General features: G+C 43.3%; 1 protein-coding gene across 3 annotated transcripts in view; it reads left to right on the top strand.

Moving 5' to 3' along the window:
* Nucleotides 1–15,756, top strand: part of Csgalnact1 (chondroitin sulfate N-acetylgalactosaminyltransferase 1) — a 204,307-nt gene that overhangs the window by 169,057 nt on the left and 19,494 nt on the right. For all 3 annotated transcript variants that reach the window (XM_042700213.1, XM_042700220.1, XM_042700208.1), the window contains exons 4-5: nucleotides 8,590–8,806; nucleotides 10,352–10,453. In XM_042700213.1, the coding sequence (XP_042556147.1) occupies nucleotides 8,590–8,806; nucleotides 10,352–10,453 (319 nt within the window). The remainder of the gene's footprint in view (nucleotides 1–8,589; nucleotides 8,807–10,351; nucleotides 10,454–15,756) is intronic.

Here is a 15,756-nt window from a genome sequence, read left to right as displayed (position 1 = left end):
AGCCTGACTCTCATAAGTAACTTCATTGATTTTGGACCATTTATTTAACTTACTATAATGCTTAGTTCTTTTTCTGTGTGCCTGTCCTGAGGCTTGAACTAGGGTCTAGGCTCTGGCCCTAAGCTCTTGTACTCAATTCTGTACTCTACCACTTGTGCCACAACTCTATTTCTGGATTTTTTAGTGGTTGATTGGAGATAAGCATCTCACAGACTCCTGCCAAAGCTGGCTTTGAACCATCTTCCTCAGGCTTCATTCTCCTGAGTAGCTAGGGTTACAGGCATGAGCCACCAGTGCCTGGCTAGTTCTTCATTTATTTTTTTCCTAACACTGACGATTCCTAATACCAGTCTGGGGTAAATTAGTGCTTCCTGAAAGCTTAGTTCTCAATTTAGTAAGGCCTGATGTGAGACCCAAGAATTAATTTGGGTTTCATAAACTTATATAGAGAGACTGTTATGAGATACTGTATCTCAAAACCATTAAAAAAATATTAAGTAAATGTGGGGCCATGTCTTACTATGAGTGACACTGTAATTTTAGTTACCAATATAATTATAGTTTATAGCTACATAAAGAAAATAACGGATAGGACCAAAATAATATCAAAACATATGTGTGTGTGTGCACACACACACGTGCACCAAGAGCAATAATGTATTCAGTGATTAATGGAACAAAGCAAAAGGGTAATAGGATAGAACTGTATTGATAATTATTGTTATTATCACCATCACTGAATATTACTTGTGCACCAAACATGTGTTCTTTATACTATATATATATTATTCATGATAATCTTCCTTATGAATAAGTAGATATTATTTCTATATTTGAAAGACAAATAAATTATCCTATTCTTTAGAAATTTAAGGCTAACTTTTCTGATGTATTTTTGAAAACTTAGCTAGTTTTTTGAAGCATATTTTTTTTCTTTTTGGTCATGGGGCTTGAACTCTGGGCCTGGGTGCTATCCCTCCTCTCTTCAGCTCAAGTCTAGTGCTCTACCACTTGAGCCACAGTGCAACTTCCTGCATCTTTCTTCTTAAATTATTAGTATATATTAGTTGTACAAGATGGTTTTTATTGTGACATTTCCAACTTGTATATAATAAATCTTGGTCAATCTTGCTCCCTCTCTAATACCCTCCCTTATTCCCCTCCTCATTTCGTAAAACAATTAAAAGTTTCATTGTTCTATTTTCATATATGCAAATGAACTATTTCAACTATATTCATGCTCTCTCACCTCTCAGCCTCTCCTTACCCATTGATATCCTCAGCAGCGCCTCCATTACTTTTCAGCCTTTTTTCCTTAGTGTTTATAAATTGCGCCAAGAGTTTTCACTGTGGCATTTTTAGATGCGCATGTATTATGTTTTGCTCAGAGTAACCCTCTCTATTGCTTTCTGTTTTCTACCCCACAACCCACTGCTGAGCCCGGCTTCCTTCAGAAACCTCATGTCATCTTCATACATAGTTGCAGTGGATTCTGAAATTATTCACCTTCCATCTTTCCTTTTGCTTCTCTTTCCCTCATCTCTGTACATAGTCCCATCATTAGAATTATGCTCTAAGTATGTGTATATATATGTGTATATACATATATACATATATGTTACATATGGACCTGTCCACAAATGAAGTGTCTTTCTTAATGGTTTTCTTTTTTTAATTTTTTTATTGTGAAAATACTGTACAGAGGGGTTACAGTTACATGAGCAAGGTAATGAGTGCATTTCTTATCAAGCACTGTTGCCTCCTTTGTTTTTCCCCTACCATCCTTTCCCTCCCACTTGCACAACTACGTTTCTCCCCTCTCTGCCCCTCCCCACCTAAGTTGTAAAGTTCATTGTTCAACAGTGTCTTGTACATCTCATTGTTACAGTGGGTCAACCTGTATCCCTACTTAAACATTGTGTTTTTTCCCTTCCCCTCCCCAAATTATACCGACATCAAATATACTGACAGGGGTTATACCATGGGGGAAGAACATACAAAGCAACAAAAAAATCACATGGGACCTTATAAATACATTAGAAACAATAGCAAGCAAGAAAAAAAACCACTTGTCTCCCTATGTTGGGGTTCATTTCACTTAACATCATCTTATCTGGTCATATGTGCATAGCTTTTGACCTTTTCTGCTTGTCCCAGGCATATACTAGTTATTACAATTAAGGGAAACCATCAGACCTATGTTTCTTTGGGCCTGGCTTACTTCACTTAATATAATTTTTTCCAAGTCTTTCTATTTCTTCATAAATGGGGCAATGTCATTCTTTCTGATGTAGGCATAGAATTCCATTCTACTGCTGAAAGTCAATTTGAAAGAGAAAGGAGGAACAAATGGGAGTTTTAAACATCCTTTTTTATGACAAAGTTCATTTACCTCGGAAGAGCTAACTACGACATTTGTCTTAAATTCATGCCATCTGCCTGCACACACATCACGTGTGACCTTGGACAAGTTACTTGCTTGAATTCTCCAAAGGCCTCCATTCTATCTGTCTGTCTGTCTGTCTATCTATCTATCAATCTATGTCCTTATCTGTTAACAGGATGTAAGGAAACACCCTGCAAATACTGGTAAAGGTGGTTTGAGTCAGGGGTAACATAAATTTCAGTCAGGTCTTCTATTTTGATGGTAAGTCAGTCACATAGCTGTGTGTGTGTGTGTGTGTGTGTGTGTGTGTGTGTGTGTGTGTGTGTGTGTGTGTGTGTGTGTGTGGACAAGGTCAGTGGTGAGCCGAGGACAATAGCTTGGCCTTGCATTCCATGGCCTTTGACCTTTTAACTCCTATTCATTGTTGCTGCTCCTATCTTCAGCTTTCTGCCTTTCCGACAATATCCTGGGTAGATGGTTCTGTGCTGTGTTTGCGCAAAAGGTCTTGGCAGCTGTTGGGAAATATGCCCTGATAACAGCCACCTTGGCTTCCCTTCCTCCCGTGTTTGTTTTAGAATCCCTACGGAACTCCTCCCTCGGCCTCCCTTCTCACCGCCTAGCTGTTTGAACTCTATTTGGTATGTAGGCATCTCGCATGTGTAACTTCTAATCATTGGCTTCTTAAAATAAGGTAACTGAGAGAGAAGCATCTGCCATTTTGTCAGATAAAATAAGAACCTGAGGAGACAGCTGGAGCTGTGTGCCCTGAGTCTTGAGCAGTCTGTTGTCTGGGTCTGGACAACTTGAGCCAATATCGAGGACGAAATGTAAAGAGCCCTGATTTCCAGGACAGTCACATCCTGAGTCTGCATATCACCTGGAACAAGTTAAACTTAAAGACCATCAGAATCTCTTGCCTTTCACTGATATGGCTTGCTTCATTCTCTGTCTTTGATGTTTACTCTTGCTGCGTGCAGCCTTCCTTCTCTCTTGTTCTTTCACTGTTGTTTCTTGGGCTTCCCTGTTTCCCTTTCCGGCCTGGCCCTCGTCCTGCATTCCTTCAGTCATGTGCTTTCCGGTGCCCAACTTCCAGGCCTCCGTCCCTGCCCGATCAGCGCGAAGCCCCTTGTCCCCTCCTTCACCTGCAGTGAGCGTGAATGTGAGCCTGAGCGTGACGTCACTTCAGCCCAGCAACCTCTGCATGTTATTTTTAATGCCTTTCCGTGTCCTTCCTCAGCTCTATCTCCCATTGTCCAATGTCACCATCCCGGCCTTCCAATAGGCCTCTCAAATGCATTATTCCACCCTTAAATCCCAGTATTTCATCCATCCCCAGCTTTCCAACTGAGTTCTGCTTGGGACAGAGCCCAGGTCTTTGTCTAATTGAAGTCCTTCCCCGACTGCAGATCCCACCCACTTCTCACCTCATTCCGTCAATGCCTCCTAATTAGTTACTTGTTCACCCTTTCCTCTGCACCTGTGAAGAAGTTCCATGTGTCTTTCCAATTTTCTTTTAAAGAAAACACCCCAGTCAGCTCTGTAAGTCCTTCTAACTTCCACTTTGTTGTACTTATTCTGTATTTAGCCGACAGTCTTGTCCCTTTCCCCCTCTCTCCCTTCCTTCCATGCAACAAATATTCATAAGGGATGTAGAAAGAAGGTTCTAGACTTCACGGAGCTGTCTTCCTCCTGGGAGGTGGGAATGACAAGAGTGATAAAAGTAGGAAGGCAGACAGGTTCGGATGATGTGCAGTGGAGAAACTAGAATGGGTAGTGTGGAAACTGTGGAGGCAGAGCGGCCGGGACTGTGACAGGAGGATCCCGAAACGGAGAAGGTGAGATCTTGAGTTGGGACTTCAGTGGTGAGAAGGATCTAGAACCTGGGCAGAGAATACCCCCAGACAGAGGGGAAAGAGATTGAAAAGTTTCTTCAGAGGCCAGAATAAACTTCCAGGTGCAAGGGAGTTGAAAGGAAAAGTACTCAGCTCCTGGCTGCCCCTCCTCAGTCCTCATCCTAGCCTCGAGGGCATCCCTGCCCCTTTTCTGAGGCCATTATGGGTGGGACCACCAGTAATCCTCCACAGACCCCAGCATGCCAGTGCCCACACCTTACTGAACCTTGGTGCAGTGCCTGGCACCGCTGAGAAATCCTCTGCCCATCACTGTGTTCTCTGACACTAGGGTCTTGAGCCTCCTCAAGCCTGTTATGGAAGGTGATGTTATCTTTGGCTCCTGAGTCTGTCTGTCTGTCTGTCTGTCTGTCTGTCTATCTATCTATCTATCTATCATCTATTTCCGTCTTCCTACCTATTCACCCAACTATATTTAATTGACAAATAATCATTGTAAACATTTATGTCATATCTGATGTTTTGATCTTTGCATACAATACAAAATAGAATGACTCATAATGGACATTTCCTTCATCTCACCAGTTTACCATGTGTCTGCGTTGAGAACATTAAAGCCTTATGTCTTATTAGTAGCTATGAATCTCCAGGCAGAGAAAACAGATCACTAATACTTCTGCCTGAGACTTGGTACTGTTGATCAATGTCTTTCTTTTCCCAGCCCTTCCACCTCCAGCCCCTGGGTTCCACCCTTGGCTACTATGAATTCAATTGTTTTAAATTCTATATATAAGTGAAAACATGCTGTGTTTATCTTTCTGTATTTGACTGTTTTCACTTAGCATCATGTTCTCTACCTCTAACCATGCTGTCATAAATGGCAATTTTTTTTCTTTAAAGGCTGAATTATATTCCATTATATATGTCCATTCCACACTTTCTTAATCCATTCATCTGTGACCCATTATCCATTGCAGGAGACTCAGGTTGCTCCACTATTCTGGCTATTTTCAATGATGCAACAATGATTCTGGGAGCTAGATTTACTAGCCTTCTTGGTCTATAGACTTCCTGGATAATCTCACCCATAGGTACAGCTTCAGCTTCTGTACTGGGAATAACCAGACCAATGTGTTGCCTATCTTTTGACTTCAAACCTACTCTCTTAGCTCCTCAAAGCAGCATAGCCAACACTTAACTCCCAGTCTTTCTCACCAGCATTTGGAGCCGCCTACATTCTTCTATTCCCTTCTCCTGCTAGGCCATTCTCCCACCAGTTCCTCTTCTATCCAGCCTCTTCTACCTTTCTACCAGCTCCTCTACCAGGAGTTGGGTCAGGGTGTGGTCATATCCTGCTGTACCAGGCAACTCCTTCCCCTTGGCTTCAGATCAGAATCATTCCTTGTCATCCACCCGTGCGCTCCTCTGCTCTGAAGTGATTGTACTCAAAGGCCTCATCTCACCCTGCTAAAACACCAGATTGGTGCTCCTGAGCTCCAGGACGGTCATCCCTGTGTGGACGACTTTGGGGGCCCAGGCAGTGTAGCCTTCCTTGGCTCTCCAGTGGCATCTCCCACAGCTCTCCTACACATAGCTACCTCTTATACTCTAGCCTTGCTGAACGGTAGCAAATCCTGCAAACATAACAAGCTGTTCTGTGTTTGTTTTGGTGGTTTTTCCCTTTCATTATCTGTACTTGGGCTTTGAGCCTTCCTTTGCATGCCTGCCCTGATTCCATAGTCTTGCCAGACACCCACACAATCTTGTGTTCTATCAAACTGCCCATACCTCCACCAGGTGGAGACGGTCTCCTTTCTGTTCTCCAACACCTAAGGCAGATTCTTGTATGTGCTTATTACATTATTTACACTTGTTTTGTTTATCTACGGGGCTTCTCTAATGTGTGAATTCAGCGCACACAGTTCTGTTCCTCTGTTTCCTCATTGAGAACTAGTAGTTTGAAAGAATAGACAGGCTTTGAAGCTAACTACTTAAGGTTTTCAAAGCAGGCCTTTGAGCGTCCAAAGCAATAACCCTTCTCTCTTCTGTGACTGGTTCCAGTGAGACTTCCCCAGCCTCCCTGCCGATGGGAGCCACGGAGCAGTATGCCTGTTACCCAAGGTAGCAGTGGAGGCTTGGGCAGAGGCCTTTGTTGCTGTGTCCAGCTCCTTCAGTCCCTCAGACTCACTGTCAATGCATTACTCATTGTGGATCTCAGGCAGGTCATGCAGATGATGGTAGGGAATCTATGGTACCAGACACTGCTCTGTGCACCTAAAAGAAGTCTAAGGCTGTTAAGACCTGGGCTGGTCTTAATAGGCAAAGCACGTAGAAGGGGAAGGTCAGAGAGAAGACCCTGGCAATGTGTGTGGAGATTAGGAAGTTCCATCAAAGAAAACAAGAGAGAAAGTGAGGAAGGAGGAAGTGGCTGGTGAGATGCTTTGAGTAGCTTCTTTCCCTGGAGGAGGTGGAATTTTGTAGCTGCTCCAAGACTGGGCAGTGCATGCTGAGCTGAGCTGGGGACTGAGAGAAGGAAGGAGCCGTGGAAGCATGGTGCTTTGTTCAATGTTACTAGCTAATTCTTTTTCCTGATGTTAAGAAACACCACCAGGGCTGGAAAAGTGGCTCAGTGGTAGAGTGTTTGCCTTGCATGCATGAGGCCCTGGGTTCAATTCCTCAGCACCACATAAGCAAACAAGTGGTGCTGTGGCTCAATTGGTAGAGCGCTAGCCTTGAGCTCAAGAGCTGAGGGGACAGCGCCCAGGCCCAGAGTTCAGGCCCCACGACTGAAAAAAAAACAAAAAAAAAGAAACATCACCATCACACCAATGATGTTAAGAACAGGGGGTGTTGGCCATGAGGGAAACCATCTGCTCTTTAGGGAGGGGATACGTTCAAGGAGCCCAAGGAGGGTCTTCCTCACTGTGGAGCTGAGGTGCTGAGGCCATGTCTTCAGCCTAACAAGTGACACAAATAGAATTTCAGGAACGAAGGCTGGAAAGGTTTCACGGGAACCTCAGAAAACCTCTCCTTGCCTTCTGTGTCTTGTGAATGCACCTGTTACAGTAGGCTGCCTGAGGAAGGACAGGAAAGGGGGAGGGGAGCATTATGGAGATTTACTGCTGGGCTCTTCATTTACTTGAGTCCCAGAAAGATGGAATTCTTCCCCCAGTAAATCTGCAGGGCAGGACTCCGAACCCAGGCCGTGTGGCTTGAGCTGTGTATTCTGGAGCTTGGAGCCTCTGCTTAGAAGGAAGGGGGCACGTAAGTACATGGGAGCCTCCCACCACACTGGAGACTTCACATGTTGCCTGCTTTCATGCTTCCAGAAGCTTCCTTGTATCTAGCAGCACCAACCTCCTCCAAGATGCCCTTAATAAATCACTTGTCTACAATGGCTCTAATTTCTAAGAGACAGTTTTTTGTGAAATGTTTTATTGTTATTGTAAAGGTAATATACAGAGGGGTGGCAGCTATATGTCAGGTAATGAGTGCATTTCTTTTTGGACAATGTTCCCCCTTCCCACATTTAAGAGATATTTTTAACATTTTTATTGGGAGGGCGGCTGGTCCTGGAGCTTGAACTCAGGGCCTGGGTGCTGAACCTGAGCTTTTTTGCTCAAGGTTAGTGCTCTACCACTTGAGCCACAGCTCCACTTCCAGCTTTTTTAGGCAGCTAATTGGAGATAAGACTGCCTGTGCTGATTTTGAACCTTGATCCTCGGATCTTAGTCTCCTTGTAGCTAGGATTACAAGCATGAGCTACCAGCATCCAACTCTTTTTTTTTTTTTCTTCTTAAGCAAGGTCTCAATTTGTAGCTAAGATTTACCTAGAATTCACAGTCCATTTGTCTCAGTTTCCCTAATGCTGGGATTATAGCCATATACCTACATATACCCCAATACATTTTCAGTACAATAATTTAAATATTATATTTCCAACATAATAATTTAACTATTTTTCTAATCATATCACAGAAACTGTGAATAATAGAAAAGAAATAAAAAAGCAAGAACACATCCCACTCTACATTATATGAACTTTATTTTCCCATATTTCCTAATAGTCTTTTCATGAGTGCACCTGAAAAATGAAAATACAGTTGTGCATCTAACATTACAAGCTTTTTCTCGAGTTTTTGTGCAGTCTCTATCACTGTAATTTTTTAAGTGATGGTATTTTTATGTGTTTTGGCGTATCAATGGAACATTTGCAGTTTTCTAATAATTGTGGGATATAGAGATCGACTATTAGTTTTTAAAGGCCATTTGTGCTCAAGTGTGGTTCTAAAAGGCTGCTCAGCAGCTAAGGGTAATTTCTTGAATTGTATCCCTTTGTCTTTCTGTTGACAGGGATCTACCGAACAGAAAGAGACAAAGGCACTTTGTACGAGCTCACCTTCAAAGGGGACCACAAACACGAATTCAAACGACTCATCTTGTTTCGGCCCTTTGGCCCTATCATGAAAGTGAAGAAAGAGAAACTCAACATGGCCAGCACACTTATCAACATCATCGTGCCGCTGGCAAAGAGGGTGGACAAGTTTCGGCAGTTCATGCAGAACTTCAGGTTGGTTGGGGTGCCCATTGTGTCTGCCTTGCTCCTCAGTCTCCCTCACCTCCCTTACCCCGGGTACACAGGCACCTTTGTCTTCCTGCTCTGTTCTGCTCTTCCTATGAAGTTTATCATTTGTATTATTTTTCTAAAGTCATTAGAACGTGCCTGATAGGCACATATACCTTCGGTGTGAAGCATGACCGGTAATCCCAACTATGTGGGTGTCAGTGGTTGGAGGATAGTGGTGTGAGACCAGCCATGGAGAAAAATGTGAGATCTTATCTAGAAAATAACTAAAAAAAACAGCTAAAAGGAGGAAAATGAAGCATCTTAACTCCCATTTAATAGTTCTCTGGGACACGGGGAGACGTAAAAGATATTTCAGGAGGCCTCAGTAAATTTGCTCAAGAGGTTTGAAACATAATTATCTTTCCCGTTTAAAAAAAAAAATCTCTTTCTTTCTTTTTGTAACGGGAGACATTCAAAGATAAAGACCCAGAGAAAAATCTATAGCTCTGTTATTAGGAGAACCTTCCTGCTATGAAACAAAGCACACAATGAAATAACAGATGAGCTTGAAATCAGTGGCAGAAAGGCTGAGGGAGATTTTGCAGCCAACGACAAACGTGAGGATGGTTTCAAAGGCCATGAAGGTGATTTTCGCTTAAGAGCAAGAAGAGCAGAGGGGCTGAGCCAGCATGCTTCCCGGCAATGGGCAGAAATAAACCAGGACCTGGGTTTGAGCTGGTGAGGCTCACATTCTCCTGATGAGGCCTCTCTGTGCGTGGCCACAGGTACAGGAGTCCTTATGATACCAAATGGCCACGTGAAGCCTGGGAGGGTCCCACATGCACCAGGAATGGACAATAAATAACAGCAGCAAGGAAGGGGCCTACTCCACTGAGCAGCCATGTGAGCAATGCTGAGCCCGGACACAGTATCTTGAATGCATCTCTGTGCCCTATAGAGTCATTATATGCACACACGCACGTGCACACTCTGTCCCTCAGTGTTAGGCTTAAGGCTAGTAGCATTCTACCACTTGAGCCACATCTCTACTTCTGGCTTTTAGAAGATAAGAGACTCATGGACATTCCAGCCAGGGTTGGCTTTGAACTTCCACCCTCAGATCACAATCTCCTGAGTAGCTAGGATTACAGGCATGAGCTACCAGTGCCTGGCTCCATCTGAGCTTTGGTTGGTTAATCTGCATATTTAAATTGCCCTGCTTTCTTAACTGGATAAAACAAATTCTGGACATTGGGCTAGCCAACCAGGCATATCTTAGATCCACATCTTTGATCTCTTGGCAATTGGCTTAGTTAATTTCAAACTCGTTTGTACCTTCCAAAATAGAAAGGAAGAGTAGGGAAGGGAAGGAGAGGGGAGGAGAAGAGAGGAAAAAGGAAAGAGAAAGGGAAAGAGAAATGGAAAAGGAAAGAGAAAGGGAAAGAGAAAGGGGAAGGGGGAGGGGAAGAACAGGTAATAGTTGGTACCTTGTCTGCTAATGTGAAAACAGGAACAAGACACCAGACATGTGTGTATTTTGTTTTCCAGGGAGATGTGCATCCAGCAAGATGGGAGAATTCATCTCACCGTTGTTTACTTTGGGAAAGAAGAAATGGATGAAGTAAAGGGAATCCTCGAGAACACGTCCAAGTGAGTAGAGTCTGGAGCGGTAAGAAGGAGTCATGGTAACCGCACTCACAGTGCATAACCCAGGCTGAATCTTACATTTCCTTTTGTTTTCCTCCACACTGTGGGCAAAACAGGAGATTGATTACTGGCTGTGTGTAGGGGAATTTAGAGCCCTCTCTCCCAGGGAGACCACCCTGTCTGACACTGGTCTTCATTGTGCACGGCTCATGTCTGTGACAGTGGAGATAAACTGCCTGAGCAGAAAATGTGAGGCACATAGGCTTCTGCAGGCATCTCTGAGTTCCTACATGACCAAAGGTGATCACTCTCAACGCTGCAGATGCTACACTTTCACATGGAGAGCAAAGAGCAACTCTGTGTGCAGTGAGCTCTGTGTCAGCCACAGCTTGAAAAGCTGAGTGATTGATATTTATGCTCAGATCTCATCTACTGTAGCAAATGGTCTCTCCCTTTGCCTTTCATTCATTATGCTCTTAGAGATGCTAAGGAGAAGCCAGGGGAGACGGCTGAGGCAGGATCGTTGATTAAACCTGCTCAGTTGAGCAAAATCTATATTGAGCCAAAACCTTTAGACCCAAGATTGTGTATTCATACCTCTTTGATCAATGGTGTTGGGGGAGGAGGGGGAGTAAATATATTCAAAGGCAGAGTAGACGGATATTTTTCTCTGTCAAAATAAATCAGTAACCCCACATGGCACCTTGTAGCAATGAAGAAGCCACAGTGGTACTGTCATACTCCACTTTGGTATGCGTGGATGTTTGCGGGCCTCAGCAGAGTGATCGGGTGGGTGGTTTGTCTATCAGTGATGCTTTGAGGATGATCGGTAGTAAATCTGAAGAAATTGTCACACCCATATGTGGTTGACATAAACAGGAGCCTCTCTTTTGCATTTCTGGCAAACAGCAGTAGGATGCTAGTGGAAGGATGAGGTCCCCAGATTGAGGGCCTGGTTTGGGATCGTTCCCAGGTGGTGGTACCCCTTGTATGCTGATGAACACAGGAGCAGAATGCTAATGATAACGTTTCAAACATTCTCAAGCAAAAGTCGCAGACTACAGCTTCCGGGTCAAAGTCTGCCCGTAAAGCAAGCTTCATTGGAATGTTGCGGTCCTATTTGTTTGCTTGTTTTCTGTGGCTGCTTGTATAGTTAGGTCCTTAACACTAAGACTTTAAGACTTACAGAGCCTAAACGATTTACTATAAGACCCTTGACAGAAAAGTATAGGTTCACTCCTGGGCTAAAGCAGTAAGGAGTTAAGAGTTAAAAGTAGTTAACAACTTAAAGCTAAGGGTTCATGTCCAAGGGAGATCAAAGAGAATGAAATAGTCAGATGTTCTAAAAGTAAGTGAAACAGAAATCTCTCAAGTCCAATGCCTTGCTGTAGCCTACTCTTCTCTGCTTAGGAATAGAGAGGGGGAATGATTCGAATTCATGTTTTGTGCACAGTGTACGGGTTTGAATGTCCCTGCCAGTGTCCTTTCCTGAACATAGTATATGATAAGTTTTATCCACAGTCATCTGAACATGGAGTTAGGTTTGAGAACCAGTGTAAGGGAAGGGATGGCTTACCCTGAGTTTACACCCAGAGCTACAGCCAGGTGCTACACCACAAGGTAGTGCAAGCATCTCTCAAGGTGACTCCAACATGCAGATAGAATTGACAGCTCCATTGATTGGCCTTGGCACTTCCTGATGGCCACATGCTTATAAATTAATGAGTCTAATGGATAAGCAGAAACTTTTGTAGACTTGTAGAAAATACTCTTTCTAGTGACTTCGGTACTTGTTTGTTTTTGTGATAGTACTAAGGATCAAACATGCTAGATGTTCTACCCCTAGAGCCACACCTCCAGTGTTTTTTTGCATTGAATGTTTTCAAGAGAGAGTCTCAGTTTATGCCTCTTCCTACTTGTGCTTCCCTGTGTGGCTGAGAATGACAGGCACATACCATTGCATCCGGTTGTTGCGCTTCCAGAGTTATTAGGGTGACAGGTGTGTACCACCATGCCAGCCATGGAGTCTCACAAACTTTTATGCCTGAGCTGTCCTCGATTCATTGCCTCCTGATCTATGTTTCCCAAGTAGCTAAAATTACAGGCATGAACCACTGAGCCCAGGTATGGTGTCCCTAACACCTGCGGCTGCAGCCTGATCTTCCCACAGTGTGGCATCCATGGATCAATCAGATTACCTAGGTCTGATCAACCAGCCTTAGTTGATGCCATACTTCTCCACAAATCTCCTCCTTCCATATGGATCTTCCTAGATCACCCATGACCTTGGCTTGGTTGCCCAAATTGGCTCTTAAGTCTCACCTTGTCATGAGGAATCAGTGCTCACAAGCAAACTGGGCACTGAGATTTCCCCTTCCACCTTTCGCCATTGGATTGTCCTCCACCTCCCTTTTCCATTCACTTGTCATCCTTCCATTCCTTCGAGTGTCACCCCTGGTACAGAGCTCCTCATGATTCCTCATCCCCCCCCCCCCCCCCCCCACACACACACGCCTCTTGTGTTCAGCATGTGGCATGTGATTTGATGACTTACGTTTCTTTTCTTTCTTTCTTTCTTTTTTGTCAGTCATGGGGCTTCAGCTCAGCGCCTGGGTGCTGTTCCTGAGCTCTTTTGCTGAAGGCTAGTGCTCTACAACTTGAGCCACAGCTCCACCACCAGCTTTTTCTGAGTAGTTTCTTAGAGATAAGAGTCTCTGATGAACTTTCCTGCCCAGGCTGGCATCAAACCACGATCCTCAGATTTCAGCCTCCTGAGTAGCTAGAATTACAGGCGTGAGCCACCGGTGCCCAGTGGTGATTTCTAGCTTCCTGACCTGGTGATAGATGAGAAGTTACCACACAGGTGAGGCTGTGTGTCACACTCTGCCACTGTAGCATGTAGGACAGACCTTACACATTATTCATCAAAGATAAGAACATAGTTCTACTTAGTAAACTTGGATACCTAATGATCTGTATGTAAACATACATAGATGAGGTTTTATTTCAGTACTTTCAGGTTTTTTGCTATACTAGGTTTTGAACCTAGGGCTCCACATTCTCTAGACAAATATTCTGCCTTCAGCCCCTTTTGCTCTGGTTAACTTTGAAATAGGATTTTGCTTTTTGCTCAGACTGGCTTAGGCCATCATTTTCCTAGGCATGCTTTCTTCAGTAGTTGGGCTGACAAGCACTTGTCACTACACCCAGTTTTGTTTTGTTTCTTTTTTGTTTTGTTTTGCATACTGTTTGCCGGGGCTGTCTTGGAACTGTGATCCTCCTCATCTCAGTTTTTGAAGTACCTGTGACAGATGATATGAGCCACAGGTTCCCAACTTGAAGCACCTTTCTGGCTCTTTTGTGCTGGTGAAACTTTTATTGGATGCATTTAATTTTGAATGATAATAGCTATTACTTGCATGAATTATCATATTCAGTATTTACAATAACTTTTTAAGATAGATGCCCTTATTAATCCTATTTCATAGATGAAGAAATGAGATTGTTCTTTAGGCTTTCATTGCAGGCATATGAGCAAACCTCCATCAGCAAACCCTACTTAGAGTCTAGGACTTACATTGTTAGCAACAGCAGACTTCTACCCTGTGTACCCCTCCTGAAAGCCATAATTGTTAGTCAAAGGTAATAAGATTTGTGATCAAATTAAATGAAATTTAGTTTCATTTGGAGATTCACATTTTAATTAAACCAGTCTAAATCTGGCAAAATGCAAATGTTTTAAGAATAACTAAAAATAAAATCTTGTTTAATAACTAGTTTGCTATGTTTTATACCCTCTCTCTCTCCTCTCTCTAAGTTTATGCTTACTCAATTGAGCTCTGCCTTTCAGTTGATTGCTATAGACCAATGTTTTGCAAACTCCACTTGGTGATTCATTAGAAGATTGTGAAATTGATTTAGTGGGCTGCGTCCAGTGTTTTTTGAAAAATGATATGAAGTAGAGTAGAAAATATCAGAGTGAATTGCAGAGAGTAAAGATAAATACCATCTCATGAAACTTTAATTTCAGTGGTATGCCTCTGTGTGTGTGTGTGTGTGTGTGTGTGTGTGTGTGCTGCATTGTTGTATAATATATCCTTATAAGGATTGTGTTTAGAATGTTTATAAGTCACTGCCATAGACAACAACAGTGCAAATCAGTTATCAACCTCTAATTCTTAATCTACAGATTTTTCCAAGCTTCACTTTATGCCAGAGGAAAAGCTTGCTTGCTTAGTAGTCCTCTATCTTTGGAAGTACTTGGGATGCTTTGTAAAATGCAGATTCCTGGGCCCTGGTTGTAATCATTCCAAGTTACTTTTCCCAAATGAAGCTGAGACCAAGTACCCCACACTCAGTACACTGCGAATGCTGTGCGGTCCCCGCGTGGAGACACAGCGACCTTGGTGGATATTTGGTTGGAGCCACAGCATAGAAAACTTTTAACTGTCATGTGTATTTGAATTGGCATGGGCTGACATTCCCTACATGACAAGCTCACTTTTGTCCAGTCATGAGGATACAGAGGCTTCTTTCAGGGGAATCATGTCTGAGATGGGTTCTAGAAAGATCTTCACTGCTCCGCCGTGGTGTGTGCAATGGATATGTTTGTTGTCAAGGACCTTCCTGGCGTTACTGTTTTATTTCATCCATATATCCTAGAAGAAAATGTAAAGAAAGGTTTTCTCCTCCTCCTCCTCCTCCTCCTCCTCCTCGTCGTCTTCTTCCTTTTCCTCCTCCTCCCTCCTTCTCCTCCTCTTTCTCTTCTTCTTCCTCCTTCTGAAATTTGAGTGGCATTCTTGTTTTGCTTGTGCTTTTTTCTTCCTTTTTATTAAACAGTGAACTTTTAGGTAAGAATTTCATTTGCACCCAAGTCAGGTGCCAGTGGCTCACACCTATAATCCTAACTACTCAGGAGGATTGTGGTTTAAAGTCAGCCTTGGCAGGAAAGTCTGTGAGATTAGCAGCCAGATAAGCCAGAAGTGGAGCTGTAGCTCAAGTGATAGAGTGCTAGCCTTGAGCAAAACAAGCTCAGGGAGCAGTGCTCAGGCCCTGAGTTCAAACCCAGAACTAGCACACACACACATACACACACACACACACACACACACACACACACACACACACACACAATTGTTTCATTTGCTAAAATGCAATAGCTGTGAACATAAATGAACATGATAAATTGAAACTCCTTTGTACAACTACTTGAAGATATTAATAATAAAAGAGGGAAAAATAAATCACTGCAGGGCAAATTTCTCCCAAGCACAAAAACAGTCCTGGAACCTGGGGAACAGAGGCGT

Source organism: Dipodomys spectabilis, unplaced genomic scaffold (assembly GCF_019054845.1).
Source record: "Dipodomys spectabilis isolate Male_0828 unplaced genomic scaffold, ASM1905484v1 ptg000009l, whole genome shotgun sequence".
NCBI lineage: Eukaryota > Metazoa > Chordata > Mammalia > Rodentia > Heteromyidae > Dipodomys > Dipodomys spectabilis.
Note: the sequence above shows the minus strand (reverse complement) of the source record. Positions and strands in the feature narration are given on the sequence as shown.